This window comes from Phocoena sinus, chromosome 13 (assembly GCF_008692025.1).
Source record: "Phocoena sinus isolate mPhoSin1 chromosome 13, mPhoSin1.pri, whole genome shotgun sequence".
NCBI lineage: Eukaryota > Metazoa > Chordata > Mammalia > Artiodactyla > Phocoenidae > Phocoena > Phocoena sinus.
This window is the reverse complement of record NC_045775.1, coordinates 55,461,084-55,485,901: the sequence shown is the minus strand read 5'-3', so window position 1 is coordinate 55,485,901 and position 24,818 is coordinate 55,461,084. Positions and strand designations below refer to the sequence as shown.

The 24,818-nt window shown below is 42.2% G+C and overlaps 1 protein-coding gene across 1 annotated transcript in view; it reads left to right on the top strand.

The window, feature by feature from the left end:
* Nucleotides 1-24,818, top strand: part of SPRED2 (sprouty related EVH1 domain containing 2) — a 123,914-nt gene that overhangs the window by 74,019 nt on the left and 25,077 nt on the right. Inside the window, exons 2-4 of the mRNA XM_032653380.1 lie at nucleotides 14,336-14,513; nucleotides 22,145-22,313; nucleotides 24,694-24,758. Coding sequence (XP_032509271.1) covers nucleotides 14,336-14,513; nucleotides 22,145-22,313; nucleotides 24,694-24,758 — 412 coding nt within the window. The remainder of the gene's footprint in view (nucleotides 1-14,335; nucleotides 14,514-22,144; nucleotides 22,314-24,693; nucleotides 24,759-24,818) is intronic.

Below are 24,818 nucleotides of genomic sequence, written 5' to 3'. Positions count from 1 at the left end.
TAAAGCACTGGTACTGGTACCATTGTCACACTGCATTTAAACCAGTCATTGTGAGTTTGGGTACCTTACGTGCTTTCTGTTTGGTTTGTCTGCTGCTTGCATAGATGTAAAGATTTCTCAGCCTTATTAGCAGGCGATCATCAGGCTGGCTCTTTTCTGCCCTCTTCAAGATCCAGTAGTGCCAAATTCCAGGGACCCAAAATGCAGCCTAAATGAGGAGTTTAAGAGCTTCTCCTTGCTTGCCCTTTCTCCTGCACCCCACACCCAGGGAGGAAAACTCATGGCAAAACCCAGCCGGAGCCGAGTGGAACTGGCTGTTCCACCAGAGGAGGGAAACAGGCTTCTGTTGAGATCGTCAGCGGGCAGTCAAAACCATTTGGGAATAGGCTTGTGGTTCAGGTATTTTAGGAATTGATTAGGCTTCCATGGACCGAATTGGGAATCCTACTGCTCACCCTTTTAGATTGTTCTGTGGGGAAATCACATTCTCGTTTCAAACAACTGATTTACAAGTACACTTTTTTTTTTTTTTAAAGATGTTGGGGGTAGGAGTTTATTAATTTATTTATTTTTGCTGTGTTGGGTCTTCGTTTCTGCACGCGGACTTTCTCTAGTTGCAGCGAGCAGGGGCCACTCTTCATCGCGGTGCGCGGGCCTCTCACTATCGCGGCCTCTCTTGTTGCGGATCACAGGCTCCAGAGGCGCAGGCTCAGTAGTTGTGGCTCACGGGCCTAGTTGCTCCGCGGCATGTGGGATCTTCCCAGACCAGGGCGCGAACCCGTGTCCCCTGCATTAGCAGGCAGATTCTCAACCACTCCGCCACCAGGAAAGCCCCGACAAGAAAACTTTGACCAGAGCTCATTTGTGACATTGAAGCAGCCTGGACCCAATGGGAAACCTGAAGGTACACAGAGTTTCTTTATCAAAGGCCTATGAGTAAATGTCTCTCCCCATTTTTAAGTTAAGCAATTGCTTCATTACTTTTTCTTAACATTTTCCCTCTTTCTCTCTGAAAGTAGTGAAGATTGGTACTGGAGTGGCTGTCTTGAGTCAAATGATAAAGCTTATAGGATGAACTGTGTGGGAGAAAAGAGACAATTTCTCTTCCCTTTTTTGCCTGAATTTGCTCCATAAGTATGTCTTGGCGATTTTCTTCCATTGTGGCTAAGGAGAATCTCACATTTGTGGATGTGTAATCCCAGCCGGATGGCTAGGTTGTACCTATTTTGTTCAAAGGAACTTATTAAAACACAACTTTCATCATTTTCTTGCTTTTTTCATAGTACTTTGATAGCCCAGCTTTGCTCCTGGGAGCTTTATAATTGCATAATACCACTTGCACTGAGGGAGCCTATCTGTTAGTTTGTCTTGGTTTCAGGTCTTTGTGGTTTCAGAGTTTTTCTTCAATTCGAAAGATGTTTTCGGTTGCATTTCACTGCTGAAAGTTTTCTGATATGCTTTTGTAGAATATTTGCTAAGCCCTCTGGCATGACTTTACGGCCATGTGGTTTTTTTTAACACAAAGTTATAAAGAGGCCAAAGTTGAAAAGGGACCTCAAAGGTCATTGGGCCCCCTCCCTCATTTTATACATGAACAAACTGGGGCTCAGTGGGTCTGGGGTGTCTCAGCCAGGAGTGAGAAGGAGTTGTGCCACAGAGGTCAAGTCTGCTGACGTAGGGCACTAGCTACACCCTGTGGATCCAAAAATGAGGATTTGCCTCTGTTGGTGTGAAACTTTGCCAAACTGAGGAGGACTTCCCAGCCCCACCCCCAGCTCTGCCATTTTTGCGCGGCTATGTTAGTGATACTTGCTCTTTGATTCCTTTGACAATCAGTTGTCCATCCAGTACATTTTAAGAGACCCATGAAAATAACCTCTCTTATATCCTCTGGATGACCTAGCTGAGATATGAGACCTTGGCCGCAATCCTGGACCCCTTTAAAACAAAGCGTGGGGAGTCTGGGAGAGTTGTTTGGAGACTGGATCTTAGTTCTTTATCTGTCCCTAATGCCAGTGACTTTGAACAAGTCCCTTCTCCAGTCTGGATTTTTTTTTTTTTTTTAAAGAAGATGTTGGGGGTAGGGGTTTATTAATTAATTTATTTATTTTTGCTGTTTTGAGTCTTCGTTTCTGTGCGAGGGCTTTCTCTAGTTGTGGCAAGCGGGGGCCACCCTTCATCGCGGTGCGCGGGCCTCTCACTATTGCGACCTCCCTTGTTGCGGAGCGCAGGCTCAATAGTTGTGGCTCACGGGCCTAGTTGCTCCGCGTCATGTGGGATCCTCCCAGACCAGAGCTTGAACCTGTGTCCCCTGCATTAGCAGGCAGATTCTCAACCACTGCACCACCAGGGAAGCCCTCCAGTCTGGATTTTAATTCTTCCATCTGAGTGAGGGGTCTGGAGTAGATAGTTTCTACGATTCTTTCTAGCTTAAAAAGTGAGTAACTAACTTGTGTGGCTCTTCACTAGTGATAATTGAAGACCTAAGCTCTCCGTGCAGGCCTTCTAGTCTCTACCTGGGAAAGGAAGAGGTCCAGAATTCTTCAGGGAGAACAAATGCTTCACATGTGCTTTATTTGTTTAAGCTTTTCATATCTGATGAGGGAGGTGGCAGAATCCTAGAAGAAAAGGAATTAAATGAATTGGTAATTCTTGCCTCCTGAAAGGGTGTCCGTGTCCAGTGGATCATAATCCAGTCAGCCTGTCGCTAACAGGACATGCTGACCTTCCTCCCTGTGGGCGAAATTATCACCTCCTTTTGAGAACAGGTCTTATTAAAGACTGGCTTGTAAAGGATTTTATAGCTTTAAAATTTGGTATTAACATAGGTTGATAAAGTAGTTTCCTAACCTTTTGACTATGGTTTGCTTTGGGGTGGAGGGTGGTAGATGACAGGTAAAAAAAATGGAAAATGTGTTCTGGATCACGTGAGAAGTAACCAGACGTTTCAGTACCTTTGTCAGCATCTTCTAGGTTTAGTGTTGATCTCCATTTAGAATGTAGCACTAAATTTTCTCTTTCTCCTTATATCTTCAAGTGTTCAGAAAAGTTGAAAGAAGTATACAGTCAACACCCACCCACTCCAGCCTGCAAACTAGCATCTTACTTCGACTGCTTTATCACCCACATAGTCTATCCATCCATCCCTGGGTCCATCCGAGACACCCTGTTATTTTTTTATGCATTTCAAAGTAAGTTGCAGATATGGTGTGCTTCTCCTGGATCAATTCAGCATGTGATCATTAATCACTCTCTTCCTTTTTGTTCTCTCTAATTTGTTAGAAAGCGAAGATTTCTGAGAAAGTCAGGCGCAGAAGTTCAAGGGCTGCAATTTAAAGACCTGAATTGGAGATTATTAACTTTAAACAACTCCCTTTGCCGTTTGTGTTTTGAAGTACCAATTTTTCTATTACATGTGTACTTTAATGTGGTGAGAGTTAATTTTGTTTAGTAATCTCACATTTCCATTAGCTGGCCTTTGGGGGTTTAAATGTGGATCGTAAATACCATTTTTGGAAGGGTGTGTAAAACAGAGGGAAAGTCAAAGAAAAGTAATTGCTTTTGGAGAAAAACATAGGAGAAGAAAGGGTTCTTTAGCTGTGGGTTATTTTGTTTGTTTCAAGTTGGTAATCCTTTGATCTTGATTAATTATGAACCCCACTGAACTCTGGGCTCAGCAAAGCAGCAGACAATAAAAGCAAAATCATAAACCTAGATGCAGACTTTGGCCTCTCGCCTACCAGGACTCCTCTTCGCCCTGTGTGATCACCCTGAAACTCACCGTTTAGGACAGAACCATTTCAGTCTGTAAGAAGCAGATTCATTCTGTCTTGGTTTGAATAAGATAAATTTCATTTTTTAAAGTGGCTTATTCATGTCAAAGTTGTTCGTGTTTTGATGATTTTTGAGAATAACTCAGAAATCTCCCATCGATTGCCTTTAATGTTAATGAACTGTTGTGATAAAATCTTACTATGATTTCCTAAAATGTTTTAGGTGATCTTAAAATATCCATGTTAACCATGTTAGAGAATCTGTGTATAAGGCTATGGTAGAATTCACATTAAAATAAAACACAGATACATGGATATATTTATTTGTTATTTCAGTAACTGTCTACAGCAGATATGGTTCCTGGATGTACAGGTAAAAGGAACGAGGAGTGGAGGCAGGATGCAGACATGTCTAGGTGGGTCTGGCAGCCTTGCCTGGTGAAGGAGATTTGCCTTGAAAGGAAGAGTCTAAAATGGAATTATCCCCCTTGTGCTAACACAATCCTCATCTGAGGCAGTGCAGAGAATCATTTGATGCTGGGTTTTTAAAAAGAAATCTTTTCCAAAAATTTTTTTAACTTTGTTGAATTCAGTGGGATTGTAAATTAAAAAATTTTTTTAATTGTATTATATTTACTTCCAAATCGAAGGATTTTTGTTTGTGGTGGAGGGTCGTGTGAGTTAATTTTCTGGAGCCAGTGTTTTAAAACTCAAAAATAATTTTTTAAATTATTTATTTATTATTTGTGGCTGCGTTGGGTCTTTTGTTGCTGAGCGGGGGCTACTCTTTGTGGCGCACAGGCTTCTTATTGCGGTGGCTTCTCTTGTTGCGGAGCACGGGCTCTAGGCACGCAGGCTTCAGTTGTGGCTTGTGGGCTCAGTAGTTATGGCTCGCGGGCTCTAGGGCGCAGGTTCAGTAGTTGTGGCGCACGGGCTTAGTTGCTCCACAGCGTGTGGGATCTTCCCAGATTAGGGTTCTAACCCGTGTCCCCTGCATTGGCAGACGGATTCTTAACCACTGCACCACCCGGGAAGCCCCTAAAACTCAAAAATAATTTAAAATGCATTCCAGAGCCTCCTATTAAGGGAATTATCCATTGTAGAGATACTTGACAAATAAGGATACAGGGGTCCGGAGTGGTCTGTCAACCAGGAAACCCACCTAGGATTTAAGGGGCCCATATGCCCAGGAATCTCCAGTTCCCTGGATCCACAGGGTGGGGAAATTAGGATTTCTGCTATTAGTAGAGATTAGAGCAAGTAACCTTCAGATTTCAAGAAAAAATGATTCCTTTCTTCACCAATTGTACAATAAGCTACCATGCCTGTCCTGCCCTATCTCTCCAGGCTTGCTTGCTTCTCCCAGCTGGGTCCGTTACTCACCTCAAGAGATAGTTGCTTGGGAAAGTTATATTGACACAGGGAGAGTTGCCAAAGAGCCATTAAAAAAATCTGTCTTAGACACAACTTCTAAAATTGCCTTCGGGTGCTAAGATTTACTTCAGCCAACGCTTTATTGCCTAGGTTTAACACTGCCCGGTGTTATGGTTTTAGGTTGTACATTAGCATAACAGCTCTAATGCCTTTATCTTTATTGTGCCCCAGTTATAAGTGATCCATCATTGTGGATATTATATATTTATCAATAGTATTCTTGTGGTTTCTGAATTTAAGTTCTGAATTTAAATGTAGGTAGGAAAGGGTTTTTTGTTGAAGAAAGAGCTATAGCTCCATCCTTAAGACATTGGATATATTAAATAAGTAAAATCAAAAGGTTTTGGTTAAACGATTTTTCCAAAAGGGGAAAAAAAAAAAATCGAGAGCAACAGAAGTATAATCTAGCTGAATCACTCTTTTCCTGTGGAGGATTTATGCTTGTTCAAACTACAGGTGAGGAAAGCTTAGAGGTTAAATTTTAAATTGTGGGTGTTTTATTATTTTTGGGGGGTGGGGCGCTGCATTGGGTCTTCGTTGCTGTGCGCAGGCTTTCTCTATTTGCGGCGAGCGGGGGCTACTCTTCATTGCGGTGCATGGGCGGCTTCTCATTGCAGTGCATGGGCCTCTCATTGCGGTGGCTTCTCTTGTGGCGGAGCATGGGCTCTACGCGTGTGGGCTTCAGTAGTGCACGTGAGCTCAGTAGTTGTGGCACACGGGCTTAGTTGCTCCACGACATGTGGGATCTTCCCAGACCAGGCCTCGAACCCGTGTCCCCTGCATTGGCAGGCAGAATCTTAACCACTGCACCACCAGGGAAGCCCTAAATTGTGTTTTAAAGACAGTACAGTGGAGTGATTCTAATATAACTTTGTAAACCTTGCTGAGAAGGAAACCCCAAAACCAGTGTCTTGTAAGGTAACCTCCAGCGTACCTGGGGGCTGCCGTGGGTATCACCACCTCCCGTTCAGCGTGTGAAGGTTTCCCTTGGAATTGGGGCTGTCACTGAGGTGAGGGATCGGGGGCCACGAGAAGCTCTGACTTGCCTCGCCAGCTGTAGGTTTTTCTAGCTCACCAGAGTGCTCCCTGGTCAGTGTTTCCAAGCTGTGGGGATGTCAGAGGACCCCTAACTGCCTCTGGTATTTCCTCAACTATTTCCTCACAGGCCTCTTAAGCATCTGTCAAGCTTCCATGTTTAACTTCCAGCCCTGATCTTTATTCCTTTGTGTCTTGGCTTCATTTCCTTTTCTTGGCCATTAAGGGTCACAGGACCCATGAACAGCAAGTACCCTTCACTTTGGACAGCTGGCAGGGTGTCCATTCCCATGGACGTCTGCAGGGTGTGTGTTTCAGCTCCACATGCCAGAGAATGATTTTCGGGTGTACATGCTACTCTGGCTCTTGTGGCCTGAAAGTGTGAGGTAGCACTTGGAGATTGGAAAATGCACATTGTAATGTAAAGGAAAGTATCGTACATAATATTATAAACTAGCTAGGGGCATCTATTTTGAATCATGGAAACAGTAGCTCATAAAAACGAGTTTGCAGTGGTTATTCTAAAGGAGAGTTTTTGTGTTAAAGTTTAAGTAGGAAAATAAAAGTACTAGAGGCCCATGTCTAATAAACTTCAACTTCCTAGGATTGGTTCTAAGGAATTATTTATAAGTTATTAAATTTAAGAATCATTCCTATTTCAAATATCAGTCATGCTGGCAATGTCCTTCGTAGTAATGGAGAAAACAACCCCTTTTAATACATGCAGTATAAAATAGTGTGTGGGTGAGTGGGTCTATTTATATGCTTCAGGGTAGCTAGGTAGCCTGAACAAAGATGCTGGGCTTATATGGGGCATGTGAGGATGCGAATAAGCACGCCCCATGCCTCCCCCTCTGGCTCAGGGTGGAACTTGGACAGGGAGGGCTCTAGTGACCTTGCAGGAGAGCAGAACTTAGCTGTGATGTAGGATTACAGTGGGGATTCTAGGGAGTTCCCTGGTGGTCCAGTGGTTAGGACTCTGCGCTTTCACTGCCAAGGGCCCGAGTTCAGTCCCTGGTCGGGGAACTAAGATCCCACAAGCCGTGTGGCATGGCCAAAAATAATAATAAAGTGGGGATTCCTAAAACATTTTCTAGTTATCTTCACTCCCTGATTCTGAGCCCAGCACATAGTAAAGGAGGAAAACCTATTCACACTCCACAGTAGAAGCAGGAACCCCTGCTTTCCGCCCAGTTAGTTTCTGGATGAAGGTTACATCCCCAGTCATTGCAAGGCAAGCACCCACCACCTTCCAGGTACCATGTTATATATTGGGGTTCCATTGCGAAAACTCATTACATGCCATTTTAAAACTGCATAAATTGATCACAAAGATAAAACCCATAAAAGCTCTGCTGTATCGTCTGGGGGAATGACTCTGCATGGGCAAGATGAGCTGTAGCATCTCAGAAATGCAGGGACACTATGAAGATTGGATGAAGAGCCTGCTTTCTTCTCTGGGTGAATCTGGTCCCTGGCAGAGGGCCTTGGTGCCATGCATTCAAAGTTATGGTGTCAGTACCTGTTCGAGGTACATGGATTCTCTTACTAGCAGATATAGGGGTAGGGCTGTTTCCAAGACGACTCTCCATCAAGTGTACTTCATGGCTGACTTCATGGATGTTAAGTTAACTGTGGGGAAGTCTTTTTCTTGAGTGGTCTTAGCCCACTTTTTAGCTCCCCCAACTCTGATATCATGCAAGCCAGTTCTGTTTAAGAAGCAAACACTTAATGTTCAGAAAAGTCCTCTGCTTCGTAGTGGCTGCTCATTAGCATTTGAGAGGAGAGCCAGATGCCTTCACCAGAACTGGCTCCCGTGGGGTCTCGCACGTCTAGATGCTTTTCTTACCACTGTTGCCTGTAATGGCCTAACCATACAAACAATACACACTTTGTTTGACAGTAAGCAGGCAGAGCTAGTGTTCTACCTGTAGGGGCTTGTACAGAGCTGAAAACCACATTTCCACCATGCATAAAACTCCATTATGTACAGCTTTCCCTTCCAAACTTTATAAAGTTTGGATTACATAAATTTCTAAAACCAGCGCAGCCTACTTAAAAAAAAAAATCTTAAGTAGTTGATACCTACTAAAACTCAAGAAACCACCACCCTTTTAAATAGAATATGACCAGTCTCTCTGGCTTCTCAACTCATTTGATTCTGCCAAAATATTTTGTTGATCCTTTTTAAAAAGATGACAAGACACATATATTTCACACACATACGTTTTACACATACATGTAATACTTTATATACACGTAACAATTCGATTAAATCAAAGAGCTTTTTGAAATCTATAGGCTCAAGGAAGACTGGGGGTGGGCCGGGCGTGTGATTACAGTGAAGAGCGGTCCTCGTCTCCCTGGAGGACATGGTGTTATATTTGGCTCAGCTGGCGGCTCGCGGTTGTGCTGGGACCAAAAGGGAGCCTGAGAGGCGGCGATCTGGACTAATCCCTCTCAAGGTCTGGTGAAGTGGAGAAGGATGGAAAAGAGGCCTGGGAGGAAGTGAATGTAATGTTTAGCATAATGGAGAGATAAAGGAGCCCTGTGATCAGATAAGGGCTGGCTGGGCGGGGGCGGGGGGAGTATTTATGGCGGATGTCAAAGTTCCAGGCTCTCTCTCTGAAGCCAGTGGGAGAGCCAGAGGAGCGGAGCGCCAGTTCCCACATGGCAGACGGACTGCTTCTCTACAGGTGTGCCTGAAATGTAGGCTCAGACCTGTTCTTTATAAATCTGCCTTGCATTAATCATTTCGGATGCTCTCCTGCTGTCCAAGGCCCGACAAGCCTCCCTGCCACCCCGTTCTCCGACAGCTAAAAAAGGCAGGCAGTCAGGAAACCCAGTCCTCAGGGGCCAGAAAGGCTTGTCTTTAAAGGACCTGCTTTTTTAATTAAAGTCAGCCTTTCAGCAAAAATAATTATGATGGCTACAGTTGACCAAGCTTCTTTGTATCAGGCACTGGACCTCAGTTACTGCCTTTAACCCTCAGGACATCCCAGTACGGTGTACGCTTCTTCGTGTTTTGCAAATGAGGAAACTGAAGCTCAAAAAGAGGCTTCTTCAGCTGCTGAGAAGGTCAAGGCAGTGCTGACCTGTCTGGCTTTGAACATTCTTTACAGACACAATGCTGCCTCATCACTGTTTCCTACAATCCCTTTGTTTACTTCTGTAACGTGGCCCAGACAGGGCCTGCTTTGAATCTGGGGAGAACAGCTTAGAACAGAAATGCCTGAGATGCAAAACTACTTGTGCCACCTTGGAATCAGCACCCCAAAACAAAAATCTAGCTTTAAAATTGTTCTTTCCTTCCCTCCCCATCCTGCCATGGGATGTCACCGACCTCTGTTGCATGTTGAGTGATTGCAGGACAGCAAGTCCTGTTTTTACAAATAAGGCTGCATGTGGGGAGTGCAAAGCTTTGTCCTTCAAGGAACCACGTTTGGCCAGATCCCCAGCCCAATTTGAAAAAGCCAGTTTTACTCAAAATGCATATAAAGAATACAGTGGTGTTCAGGCGGTGGTCAAACACCATTTGTAATGACACTGACTCTTAGGGTCAGTTTAACTCAAGTTCAGACACTAGGGAGGGCTCCATTCAGTTTGTGTTTGGACCCACGCCTGGAACTTCACCAGGTCCTAATGAGTTACACCAGGTGAACAGTTGAAACTTTCAGAAGCATGAGGTGATTGTTGTTGTTGACAGTAGCGTTTGGGGGAGTTTTCTAAAGCGTACCCGCAGCATTTTTCTTATGCACACGAAGAAACGCATCTGCTTTAGCCTCTCCTGCTTCATCCCGCACCCCACAGACAAACCCCGCATCTGGCTTAAGCATGTTGTTTAATTCTTTCCAGAAAGAGGGAGGGAGGGTGGGAAGGGAGTTTCTTCCTTCTTTATACCTTTTTGGTAGTAGAGTTCATTGTCCTTTCTGTTCTGGGCGGGGTGAGTGCCTGAATAAGGTGAATACACCACGGATAGGAAGCAGTTGGCATGCGGCCATGCAGCTGGATTATGCAGACACCCGTCGCAGCTTTTAGTGCAACACTTTATCCCCCCCGCCTTGTTTTCAATAGTCACTTGCCTCAGTTAATGCTGGCTATTGGGGTTGCTGCCAGAGGAGATGGGGGGCTTCTTTTCCCCACCCTCAACACCAGGTCCTAATCAGTTACACCAGTATTAACAGTTGAACTGGTGTTCAGCTGTTAAACTGGTGTGACCATAGAGAAGCGCACCACAGAGAAATCTGTGCCCTCGGGAATGGGCATGGAAGGAATCAGGGCAGGAAAAGAGGATGCTGCAGACCACAGTCAAAGGCCAAAATTAACAGCCCCTGTAGTCTGGAAGCCAGGGGCTGGGGTATTTGTTTGAATCTCTAATAAATGAATACTCTCTGGAAATAAGTTTATGGCACCAACATAAGTAATGCAAACTTCCCTTTTTCGTGTTTACTTAATCCCTTCAAAGGAAGGGAGAAAAGCACACAGCCGCAACAAAAAAAAGTAAAAGCATGTTTTAGCAAGAGGCGTGTAGAGTTTCAGTTATTCACCTTGGCCATTTCCTGTTGGGATGAACCCACAGTACATTCACAGACGATTTGAGAAAGCTGTGTTTCATACTAGAGAATTACACATCCCGGGAACCCTTAGTTTTTCTAGAATAAATGGGGAATGTGGGGGAAGTATATGCTCAAATTGTGTGTATGTAACTAAACAAATATTATAAAATGTTCTTAATCTCTCTGATCTAAAGGAATATGCATGTTGAATCCTGAGGTGAATGGATTAATGATAGAAACCACGTGACTTTTTAAATTCAATTTTCCTATTAATGAAAAGGAAATCTTTAGCCTATCCCAGTTAAGCCGTATGGCTCATAAGCAGATGAGTATTGAACACTATATTTTCTCAGAGATTTTCTTAGCTACAAATAATTTTTTAAAACCTGCTTACAAATATTGTCTATTTAACCCATTCATTCCTCGACCTACTACATGAAAGACATCACTCTAGGTTCTAAGGATATAGCAGGAAACAAAAAGGGCAAAGTCCCTGCTCTCATGGAGTTTACTTTCTGGTTGGGAAAAGTGGGCAAACAGGGCAGATGTTGCTTTAGTAGCATGTAGAGAGACAAAGCACGGTGAGAAGATGTAAGAGGGGTGGAGGGTGCTGCTTTATATAAAGTGGACGGAGAAAACTTCTCTAATGAAATAATCCTGGACAGAGACCCAAATGAATTAAGGAAATGAGCCTAGTTGGTGTGTGGAAAGAAGAGTGGGAAATGGGGTTTGAAGAGAAGGAAATAACGAGTGCAAAGGCCCTGAGGTAGGGTGCTTAATGCAGAGGACCATCAAGGCCGATGGGACTGAAGTGGGATGAGCAAGGAGGAGAGTAAGATATGCACTAGATTTTGACTCTTACTCGGAGTGATATAAGAAGCTTTTGGAGAGTTTGAATAGAATGTCGTAATCTGACTTACCTTTCGACTTTCTTAGAAAGTTGGGCAGGTATGGGAAGTAAGGAGGCCAGTTAAGAGTCTGTTGCAGTCGTCAGAGAAGTGTTCTGGATATATTTTGAAGGAAGGGCCAGTTGGGAATCACGAGTTCAGTCTTAAACGTGTTAACTGAGGTGCCTACTAGATGCCAAAGCAGAGAAATCACATAGGCAGTTGGTTTTACTGATCTGAAGCTTAGGGAAGAGGTCTGGGTATGGAAATGTGAATTGGGGCACTGTTAGCACATGGAAAATATTTAAGTGGAGCCGTTGGCCCTGGCTTGGATCATGGATCATTTAGGCACAGCTAAAGGAGGGGAGGCAGCAAATACTGGTACCAAGTAGTAGGCGTGCTAGTGGGCACCGGTGCAAGGTCTCTCCTGAGTGTGTCTGTTTTCTCGGTGAAATTAAAGCATGCTCACCCATCCTCTGAGAGGGAGGGGGCAGGAGGACCTATGAAACAGTCTTCTTGGGGATGGGATGCTGGGTAGACCCACTTGAGTTTAGTGCTTTGGACTTCAAAAGTAGACCTACGAGCATAGCAGAGTGGGGTCTTTCCCTCTGACCATGTGCAGCAGCCTGAGTGAGGGCATGGAGTTAAGTAGATGGTAGGATTTCACCAGGGTTTGGAGTTTCACTGGGCAACTTCAGTAAGGAGAGAGAAGGCAAACATGCTTAGGTTTACTGGAAGAGTATCATGATAGACCGTGGAACTTAAGTTGGGTTGAGAACATGAGGGTGCGGAGAACAGGGCACAATAGATTGTTGGCCCTGGGGAGCTGAAGAATTCTTGGAATCTAGAGAGTGTGAGTTGCACCGTAGGGAGATGATGGCTGGAGAGCGGGATGCTTAAGACTGACAAGGTCAAGAGAGTGACCTAGGCCTGGGTGGCTGAGACAAGGACATTGAAGGAGAAGAGTTCCAGAAACTGAGAGGTCAAAGAACTGGAAGGATCCTCTGGGTGAATGATGAAACTACAAAGAATCACGCCAGGGGTCATGGTGAAGAGATGAAGGGACAGTAAGCGCACGTGCTAACCTCTTCAAGGAATGAGGAGAGGTGACCAGAGGTCTGAGGAAGGGGGCCCAGTCAGACTTGTGAGCTTCAGAGGAACTGGAGAGAGTGCCGATAGCCTGCGGTAGAGGTGGCTACCCAACCCCCCATCTAGGCTGAGTCGGGGAAGGGTGCAGGAGAGAGAAGGCAGCCACACGAGTGGGCCATGTGACTCAGCCAGAGAGCGTTTTCATTTAGGTTAAGAAAGTGAAAGGAACTTACAAGACGTACCTGGAGTAGTCAAATTCATAGAGACCGGGAGTAAGATGGGGAGTTAGTGTTGAAGGGTACAGCGCTTCAGTTTGGGAAGATGAAAAAAGTTCTGGAAATGGATGGTTGATGTTCTGGTGATGGTTGCAGAGCAATGGGAATGTACTTGATGCCACAGAATGGTACACTTAAAATGGCTAAAGTAAATGTTCCATTATGTGTATTTTACCCCAATAAAAACAAGTGTGAAAGGAAGGGTTTAGGAAGTAAAGGGGGATGTTGGCCCTTGAGTCCCAGGGGCACAGTGGGAGGGGAGCTGGGTCACAGTAGTGGGTGAGCTGCAGGGGGTGGTAGGGAACCTGGGTAGCTTTGCCTTTGCGGGTGAGTGAGGTTAAGCATGTGGGACAGAGGGGACAGTCTGAGTGGTGTTTGGCAGATCGCAGGTTACCCGGCTAGGCTCTGAGCACTGGGCCTGGGGTGCATAGAAAGAGAGGGTTCTATGTTACTCTGCATCTTTGTTTCCCTAGAATCTGGTACAGTGCCTGGCATGTAAAAGATGGGGATGTATGTCTGAAGGATTAAAAAAAGCAATGTTGTTCCAAGAAAGAAAACAGCAAGTGAGAATTTAACGGCCTTGCCGAAAATCCAAATAAGTTTCGGAAAAGTGATGAAGAATGAAAAGAAGCTAGAGTTGGTCTCTGGAGGAGAAAGAGGATTTTTGGCCAATGTGCAAAGGAACTTATTGTGAAATCAAAGTTTAGACTGGAAAAAATAAAATCATAAACAGAAGGCTACACATGTGTAAAGGGTATTTGAACTGAAATATAAATGATCGCACGGTGAATTTGTGATTTAGGAGTGGGCTGTTGTCTACTTAACGCTAAATCAGAATTATCCTTGTAAAATGTTAAGCCTTGGTCATTCATTATAAACCAAGTTTTAAGGGTTGAAACCATAATGTCCTCTTAAGTTAATAGACTCGTCTTTCCGAACTTATAGATACCAAACCTTAGATAGAAGTTCATTCGTTTTATTATTAATATGTCCACCTAGAAACTGGAGAATGTTATGCTTGCATACATCCTCAAAGATTCACAAATATTTTTTAATGACTGGGCATCTTTTTTTTTTTTTTTTTTTAACATACTTTTATATTGAGTTTAAGAGTTTGGGTTTTTCCCTGAACATTGATACAGGCTATCTTTTAAGGTTGCTGCCAGGCGTAGATTTTCTTTTGATGAGTCCCAAAAATGCTGGCTGTGGTCCCCTTGCACTGTGAAACGTGTCCTCCAGCTCCAGACCATTGTCATGCCCCATTCTTCTTGTTGTTGTCGTTTTAGTGACAGCTATATTGTGCGCGTCAAGGCTGTGGTTATGACCAGAGATGACTCCAGCGGGGGATGGTTCCCACAGGAAGGAGGCGGGATCAGTCGCGTGGGGGTCTGTAAGGTCATGCACCCCGAAGGCAATGGACGAAGCGGCTTTCTCATCCATGGTGAACGACAGAAAGACAAACTGGTAATGGCAGACGTGCAACGCGTGGGTTAAATTAGCAACGACTGATTTCTTGACGTTAAATCATAGCCCTTTTCCTGTAGGTATATTTTTCCTTCTTTCTCTGACTTCAGGCTCTTGCAAAAGCTTCCAAAGTTAGAACTCACGGGGCTGGCGCCAAATTGCAAAACCTAACCTTGGCTTTTCAGTGAAGTCACTTTTTACTACACACCGTATAACTCAGATGCTTAGAAGCCGTGCATTTGGCTGTCTTATTTGCGTCTTGATTAATTAAGCTGTCTTTCTGTCACTGTAACAAGATGTTCAAAATGAAAGTATGCTCTTTATTATGAATCACATCGTAGTGAGCTGTAAAGTCAGAGTTTTTTTAAACATTGGGTTTATTCATGGAGCATGCCATCAAGATATTGATGGTGAGAGATAGAATGCAAAGAGGAAGTGTCATCTGACGTTACTTCTAAATAAATGTTTATCTCAAAAATACTGCAGCTTCTATTTCATAAGCTAATGAATAAAACACGTTTGGGAAAAGAAAGTAACAAAAAGCAGCGGCATTACACTCCTGTAATAATTCTACATGCTTAAAAATAGGCACTTTGGAGAGTAATCATTATCTCACAAAGATGGGGGCGTTGATAGTTTATAACATAGTTTCATGGAGGGACCGGATGTCCAGTTCTATGTTATGAAGGAATCTATGATACGAAGGAAAATTGTCTATTTTTAATTGGTGGCCTCGAATCTGGGAGAACATGCTCCTACCTGTATTCGATCCTGGAATGTAAACTCCAAAGCCAACCATTGATTCAAAACGTGCAGGATCTCAACAGAGAAAATACAAAGACACCACAGGAATAAGTCAGTGGTACATTGGAGACCCTTGACAGCGGCATGTGTTGAGTTTTATGTGCTGAGTATACAAACTTAATCTTCTTCTGCAACCACTTCTTAATGTTTATAAAGGTTACAAAATAAGGCAGAACAATTTCTAAATGTTATATATGGATTAACAGAAATGGTATTTTCACACTTGATTCATTTCTGAAAATGAAATGAATGAAAATTTGAAGGGAGAGTATAGCTCATTTTAAGAAGCATGGCCATTCAAGAAATTCCTTACATAATAGTCAAATAATTAAAACATTCTTGTGTATAAGATATTCACAATAAAGGCAATGTAACCACACTAACAAGGAAAAGTAAAATAACTACCTTTTAGCCAGCATTTACCTAAGGGCTGAGTACGATGCTAGCCCTTTAGTTAAGATGTATCATTGCATCCTTACAGTAGCCTGTATAGCTATAACTGAAGAAACTAAGATTCAGAAAGACTCCTTGTTCTGGATGACCCATCTTGGGGGCCGGGAACCAGTATTTGATACCCTGTCACTCTGACCCCAAACTGAGCCAAAGTCACACGTGCATAACCACCTCTAGCCCTTTCATATAGTTTTTTTTCCCTTTGTGCGTATTTTTATTTTTACCTAGCTGTAATCAGAGCTCGTAAACAGTTTTATATCTGTGTGTGTGGTGTGGTTTTGTTTTGTTTTATTTTTTGGGGCCACATGGCATGTGGGATCTTAGTTCCCCGACCAGGATTCGAACCCTTGCCCCCTGCAGTGGAAGTGTGCAGTCTTAACCACTGGACCGCCAGGGAAGTCCCTAAAGTTTTATATCTCATAAGATATTCTCATAAGAAATTTTTCATGTTGCTGGTATCAGGTTGATTTTCCATTGTGTATTTGAGGATCTCCTTAGTGTCAAATGTTAAGATTCCTTCCCTTCCCACTACCGCCAGTATTATCTACCTGCATTTTCCACACTTATTATTTACTTGGAATAATTTGAGGGGTCAAATTTTTATGACTTTCGATACTTGTACAGAGAGCTGCTACCAGCATATATGAGAATTTTCTTTAACACACTGAGGGTCACATATTTTAAATCTTTACCAATTTGATTAGAGTAACAGTGGTATCTTGTTGATTAATAATGAGATCAAATGTTTTTCTGTTTGTTAAACAGTCTTAACTGTGAATTATCTGTCAGTGTCCTTTGTGTATTTACCTTTTGGGGCCTGATTTTTCTCCTTGATACGTATGCCCTCTGAGTATAATAAAGATACTCATCTTCATCTACATATTTGCAGATATTTTTATAATCTATTGCTTGCCTTTTTTATTTTAGTTGGGGTTCTTTTCCTACAAAAATTTAGCTAGAAAATTTTTTTTCACTTTTTCCCTTTTTATTTGTATTGTTATTACTTTTGTGTTAGCAAATTATTGTACCTGGTTACATCTTTTTAGGTCTATTTTTTCCTGGTATTTCTGTGGTTTGTCATAGAATATGTCAACCTGAAATAGCCTTTAGATTGTCTAATTCAGCCCTTTCATTTTATAGATACATTTGTAAACGTGTATCATACCACCGACTTGACCATGGTAATTGTGAACTTCTACAATTTTGTTTGAGGCCCTTTATGTAAATAACCTCAGTTAAATTCCTACAACGTTCTGAAGGAGGAGGATACTATTGATATCATCTACACTTTGTAATGGGGAACCTCAATTCTCCAAGAAGTGATCCATTTCCTCAGTCTGGGGCACATAGTCATTAGCAGAGCCAGCACTGGGAACCATTTCATTGTGAAGCCAAAACCTGGTCCCTTCATACCAGCTCTGCATGGGAATAGGACAGTCCTGGCTGTGGACCAGCTTCTGTGGTGTGTTACTACTGCACAAGGATCGTGTGCCTCATCCCCTCCCCTGTCATGTTTCTCCATCACCCTCTCCCTCTTCTTGTCCCCCTTCCATTCTGTGACTCTACACTTCTGGACTTTTATGTATTATATCCACTAGTAGTTAAATCACACACCCATACACCCAGATGTGCTTCTGCATCTTTCCATCCCTCACTGTGCCTGTTTCACACTCTGGTAAATCCTGGACTCCTAACACACAACCCACCACACACTTATGGCAATATGGTGACTCCTCCTTTGGCCTTCAAGCTTACGTAATGCAGCACTTCTGCCCACTGGAGGATGTGAATCCTCCTGGAAGCTGTGCAAATGGGGTGGGGTTGTTGAAGGACGCCCCTCCCCCTCAGTGGTGAAACGGTGAGGAGAGGGTGGAGATCATTTTGGGAATACAGAGAACGGATGGTTTCAGAGTTCCCAGTATTCCAACCGGGACAACCAGCCTTTTCTGATAGAAACTGTTGTCAATAGTTTTTCCAATGTAGTGCAGTTCTAGAATTCAGCACATTGGTTTTTGTTGTTGTTGCTTCTGTGAACTTAACTTCCATTGTTTCTACGGGAAAAGTCTGTGTTCCAAATATCCATTCACAAAGTCGTTATTTGGATAATTTTTTGTGAGTCGGAGACAATCAAGTTTTCCTGAGAAATTATATGTAAACTAAAAATTTCTGAGTTGAATCTTATTTTAGATGGATTAGAGGATTTTACTTCTGAAATGAATCCTGTGAGAAACTACCTTATGAAGGTGATTCACAAAATCTAGAAGGTTGCATTCCAGTGCAGGTCTGTGAGCGCTCCCACACACATTTGGTGGGAGTTACAGCCGGCAAAGCTCTTTGAAAGGCAATTTGGCAGGATATGAATTTTAAATGTGTATTCCTTTTTACGTGGCAGTTCCACATCTAAACGCTATCCTATGGAAATAGACTGCAGAGCTTTATGGATAGCTACAGTTATCGGAGAGTTTTGGTCTCAGAATCCCTTTACCCTCTAAAAATGTATTGAGGACCCCAAAACGTTTTTATCTTGTAGCTTATAGCTACTAATATTTACCATACTAGAAATTAAAACTGAAATTGTTAAAAAATCTTAATTAGACAGTAGTGTTAGCATAAATGACATTCTTTACAGGCAAGAATAGGCAAATAACTATATAACTATTTTCCAGAAAAGAAATAATTAGAAGAATAGCATTGCTTTGCATTTTTGCAGATCTCTTTATTAGCTGACTTAATAGAAAATAGCTGGATTCTAATGTCTACTCTTGCTTTCAATCTGTGGCCATATGTTTTGGTTGAAGTACATGAGGAAAATCTAGCCTCACACAGATATGTAGTTGGAAAACAGAGAAATATTTTAATAGCCTTTTCAGACCATCGTAGATATACTTCTCTGATGCTCCACCAAAACTCGGCTTGTAGTAGTTTCTTAAATGTGGACTCTGAAACCATATCAATGACCTTTTTATACTCTATTACATTAAAATCCACTGGTTTATCTTTCTCTTTGCATGGATCTTTTACTCATTCCTGATTTTGTAACGTCATGCATTGGTCATTTGGAAAATAATGGTTTACTGACTTAAACAGATCTTCCAAATGTTGATACATTTAATTCTACAGTATCAAAAATCACATTTCTTAATATCACCACTGATCTCATTAGAAAAGTCTTAAGTATTGGGAAGCTGTCCAAAATTCTAATTTTCACTTGAAAGTTGAAATTTCATTATTGGCAACAAGTATCTCCTCGTTTTCCTTGAGGTGACAGGCTCGCTGTGTTCATCTTCAAGAAAATGTCTGCCAAGTACCCAAGTCTGAATAACCGTCGTTCACCTGTAGGCTGTTCTTTCAAGTAAACCTGGTGATCCATGAGGAAAGTAGTTAGTTCAACTCACAACTGCAGCAATTACACACGTTTTTCCTTGAGACAATCGTCATTCTTCCCCATGCAGTAGAAGTAAGAAGGCTACGAGAGATACTCTTCCCTTTTCTAATTACACATTTGTGCAAAGCCAGAGTTTCTTCCCATACTTCAGCCAAAGCAACGTGTTACAGCAGATCAAATGCAGAAGCAGATATGAGAATCCGATTATGTGTACTTCCCATTTCATCACACGAGATGAAAGATGTGTATTCACAGGTCAAGATGTAATCATTTTTAACTGCTTCATCAAGTACAATCCTACGTAAGACTGGCCTTTTCTACTTTGACCATGTGACAGTGGTGAATCCGGTGACTTTGGTGCTGTTTGGTGCCACTGCCTGGCCTCAGCACAGCAGTTTTACCCACCGTTCCTTTTGCACCATTAGCAGAACTGGCAACACAATGAAAAAGCCAAAGTATCTTAATATATGAAAATAGTTTTGCCATCCCAGACCCCGTGAAAGGACCTGGGGGTGCAGAGGGAAGGCTCCCAGGAGACCAAACTTTGAGAACATGTTCAAGGATGTTCATGCCAGCATTAGACAGTGTAAAAGCGACCAATTAGAAATGACTTAAATGCCCATGAGTGTGGAGAATGGCTGAATAATTTTAATATATCCGTACTGAGGAATCTTATTTATGCAGCCACTAAACAGAATCCTTTTTACCTTCCTATATCTCCAAGACACGTTTTTGGGAAAAAGGCAAGTTAAAGACCAATTTATAGGCTTGGTTACATTTAAACAGACTCACACACACACACTTACATGCGTATGTAAAGAAGCTGCAGGAAGGGAACCGGAGTTGTGTCTACCATACCGACAGTGGGCAGTTCTGGAGAAGGGAGAGGTATTGAGGGTAGGGACGGTGAGATGGGCAAGAATGGAACCTTCATGGACTCACCTTAAATTACTTAAATCTTCTACAATATGGATTTCTTGTATCGATTTTTTTGAAACCTCCAACAAGAATATATAATCACTTTTTTTCTCCCCACGCATCTGATTTAATAAAGCTATTTTTAAAAGCCTTTCTCAACTTTTAAGTCAATGCCTAAACTTCACTTTAGAAGATTGATACCTATTATGCCAAAACTTCACTAGAGGGCTTATACCTGTTAGGAAGATGAAAGCATTTGAGCGTTTTCGTTTTTGTCATTAAACTTAGATAGGTAATGATGTAATTTTGTTTAAGAGAACAAAGAAATGGTATCTGGCCTTCTCCCCCTCACATAATTTAGGTGGCTGAACTTTACTTTTCTAAGAACTTATTGCACTTCTCTAGGAAGATGTACCTTTGGAATAATCTTAAACACAGAAAATGTCAACCAAAGACTCATTTTTTTCACCCAAAAAACAGGGAAAAAACCAGAAGTCTTTGTTTTTACAAAAAAGTTTATTTTGAGACTTTGCATTGAGACTATTAAATTCTAAAATAGATAACATTTGTTAGTTAAAGCCTTGGTTATTTGGATATCCCCAATTTGGAATGGGGCTGGGCTGACATTTAATCATTGTGCTATTCTTAGGGGGAAATGGCCATAGTAAGCAATTTTATCATAAATAGAACTGTGCGAGGGGACTGTTGTCGGCATTCAATACAATGGAATAAAGTTAACTGCTTGGGACTGCTATTTGATATGCCAATTTGACTATTATTCTCATCTATTAAGTTAGGGAACATTTATTAGGCCGTGTTTAATTTCTGTTTGCCTAGATGTATTCTTGAACGTTGTACTCATTTAAAGATATTCTCTCTAATTGGAATTTTTATTAATTTAGGCAGGCCTTTATTCTTTCACTTAGTTAAAAATTAATAAGATCTCATTTTGTTAAGTGTAGAACTTTGCCGGAACAAGATCAAAGCTAGTAGAACTTAGCAAAATCATTTTGATGTATATATAATGCAACCATAGAAATAAATATTGTCAGTATTTTGGAGCTTTCTATGAATAAATACTGGAGTTTACATTCACATGATTGCAATGCCTCTTTTATTCTATAGTCTTAAACTCTGGTATCTCTACCCGCAATAGTGCTCTACACACAGAGGGAGTTCTTTTATAAAACATCTTGATCTTTTACAGTCTAATTAGGGGAACAAAACTAATGCACACGAAACTGGTAGAGAATAATATGAAACCAAGTACTAAATTGTGAAGGTGACAAAAACGGAAGTAAATAAAAGAGTAAAACATAATGCGATATACTGGGAAGCGTGTGTGACCCTGTTAGGTTTCTTACTGTTTGGTGTTTTCAAAGCATGTTCGTGTGTACGTTCATTGATAACGTTGGTGTTGCTTCCGCTTTAGAGATGAAAAGGTCAAACGTCTAAGACAATCTGCTCATAGTCATAGCTTAGTAAAAAGGCCGTTCTGAGACGAGATTGCTAGAAATTTGGAGATTGTTCTAATAATCCAGATAAAAGGTTAGTAGAGACCTAGATCACGGTAGTAGCAATTGAAACAGGGTTGATACAAAAGATGTGGAAGGAAAAATGAAATGGACTTGGTGAATAATAATACGGGGGATAGAGAAACCGAAGAGGCAAAAGAAAACCACAGAGATTTGAACCAGAGAGAATGAAAAGAGAGGGGTTGGCATTGCTAGATAAGGGGAAGTTACTAGGGGCAGAATTTTCAGAGCAAGTTAGTTATTTTCTCAGCTTGTTGAATTTGAGGTCACTGAGAGACACGCATTAGGACAGGAGAAGGAAGATTGAGATCCACCGAGGGAGGACCACCAAGGATACGGGGTAGCAAGGAGTGCATGGTCAACAGAGGCAGACAAAGCCTTCCTCCAAGAAGCCTTCAAAGATACGATACGTGAAGGCAGAGGGGAGGGTTTTCGTTAGTTGCCAACAAGGACAATGGTTCCTAGTTAGATTTTTGTAACCAGACACAATCATGACGATTTAACAAGTAACCCGCCTGTGTGTTTCAATCCTTCAGGTGGTATTGGAATGCTATGTGAGAAAGGACTTGGTCTACACCAAAGCCAACCCAACCTTTCATCACTGGAAGGTCGACAATAGGAAGTTTGGACTTACTTTCCAAAGCCCTGCTGATGCTCGAGCCTTTGACAGGGGAGTGAGGAAAGCAATCGAAGACCTTATAGAAGGTATTGAATTTATTACTGCATTCTCAGTGGGACTATGGGAGGTTTCCAGGTTCTTTTTAATCTGAATTGTCTGCCATCATATATTTGTGGATTATTTGCAGGAAGGTTGGGGGCCAGGTCAGTAGAGGCCAAAACTTTAGGAGCATCCAAGGAGAAAAAAACTTTAAGTGACAGTGCAGGGGAAAAGGAGATGGGTTTCAGAGTAACGAGTGGTTCCAATTGGTTTTTAGACTCTGCTCTGAAAAGACAAGTTCTAGACTTCCATGTGAATGACTTTTTGATGTGTTTTACCTTTCCCTGACTATTGAGAAACAGATTTGGTCCAGAGGTGGAGAATAGATTCTAATGGGCCCAGAAATCTCCATGCCTTCCCACTGTTGTGTAAGGAGAGCCCAGGGGGTACGTCTGCTACTGAAAAGGCAGAGGGATCTGTGACTCTTTAGTCCATGGGTGAGCAGCTGGTAAACACTGTGTTGCATTTAATCGTGGCCTGGAAGGCTCTTGGGCAGTGAGTTCTCGTGGGCTTTTCTAGAATTCACAGAGTCCAAACACACAAATTCTCCACTTCGACACGTTCAGTTATCAAATCAAAGGGTTCAAGGTTCCATAGCCAGGACCCTGTGAATAAAGGAATATTAAGCAAGGCACGGTAAAGCCAAATTCAGAATTTGGGGAGATTAATCACAAAAGAATATATGTTTTATTTGTATATGAAAAAATATGTTCTGAAGTTATTTTCTTCATTGCGGATTTGGGGGAAGAGAGAAAAGCAAATCTCAAAAGAAAAATCTCTTAACATCAGCAGGGAGACAATTCTGGCTGGAACACGAATCAGGGAACTGCAGTCCCAGGGTGGCCAAAATGAGTAACAGCCAGTGTTCACATCATAGATCTGACACAAGTGGCAAATGTTTAAAATCTTGTTATTAAACATAGCTTTTAAATGCTTAGAAGAGAAAGTATCCTGTATTATTGGTAGAAGCAGTATGTTCATGTACTTAGTCACTACACACAAAATTTGATTCTTTTGTAATTTTTTTCTCTGTATACACTCTACCTAGCTCTGTTCTATCGAACTTGCCTTAAACGTTGATTGACTAGAGTAATTCAAACAGTAGAGAAAAATCCTCAGAGATCAATAGGAATTGCACACAGGGTATTGTGGGACTTGTTTTTCCTCCTGTGATCCCTCATTGGAAATGTAAATGTTTCTCATTCCTCTCTGAGCAAGTCTTTTGATTTCAGTTTCATGTAATAGCAAAATATTTTCCAAATGTACATTTTGTAAGACCTAACGAAGAAAAGGAGAAGAAGATAGAGACTAAATTTCCCTTTTGGTGGATCTATCACTTGTGCAAATTTTTTTTTTTGCGGTACACGGGCCTCTCACTGCTGTGGCCTCTCCCGTTGCGGAGCGCAGGCTCAGCGGCCATGGCTTACGGGCCCAGCCGCTCCGCGGCATGTGGGATCTTCCCGAACCGGGGCACGAACCCGTGTCCCCTGCATCGGCAGGCGGACTCTCAACCACTGCGCCACCAGGGAAGCCCTACTTATGCAAATTTAAGTATGTTTTTCCTTTTGGCCGTTAACAGTGTCGGTTGATTTGATCCACACATTACGGAGTGGTATTAGGAAAGAAAAGGGGAAGTTATAGTGATTTGCCTACCAGAATGAAGACAGCGTTGAACAGATAAACCGGTTGAACCCTAGATGACCATTTTTTTCCCTGATGGAATAAACTGGGTTTTCTGACATGAGCCTAAATGAACCTAAATGTTGGCCCGCAAAAACGAAGAAAACTCATCGATACCCTAGTATCTCAAGAGAAAACCTCTTTGCCCAGGTATCACCTTAGAAGGTGGCTCCCACAATCTGGGGTTTAGAGTACAGTGTCTGAATTTCAGCACAGGAAGCAATCATACTAGCTATTCAGTCAAATCCCCTCGTGAGTAAATGAAAAGCCCTGACCTCTAAGTCCAGTTATGCAGTGAGATTGTGGCCCGTCCAACCTGGAGTTCTCCATCCATTGCTTTTCCCACTACACAGTGGGGGGCATGGGGGGGGGTCACTGGTGGAGGCCGGTCATGATGCATGGCCTCTGTGGTGCCTCTCTGTGTACTTGGCCTCCAGTGGCCAGTGAGGGAGTTTGAGGGATTGATTTGGGAACAACAGTAGGCAAAGTTCATTTAGGGAACATGCTGGCTAAAGTCAATTAAGAAGGGTAAATTAAAAGCATTTAATTCCCAGGTAACATATTTCTGCTGGTGATTCACATGTGAAAGGAATAGGATGTGGTTTATTTAAATATACTTTTTTAAATGATTGGCTTTGACTTATCCTCTTTAGAAACACCTTTTTGTGATTTTTGTGTCTCTTTAAGGCTCAACAACATCATCTTCCACCATCCATAATGAGGCTGAGCTTGGTGATGATGACGTTTTTACAGTAAGTTCCCATTGTTCTTTGCTTTCCAGATGAGTTGGTGAATAATCGGAGAGAGGTTCT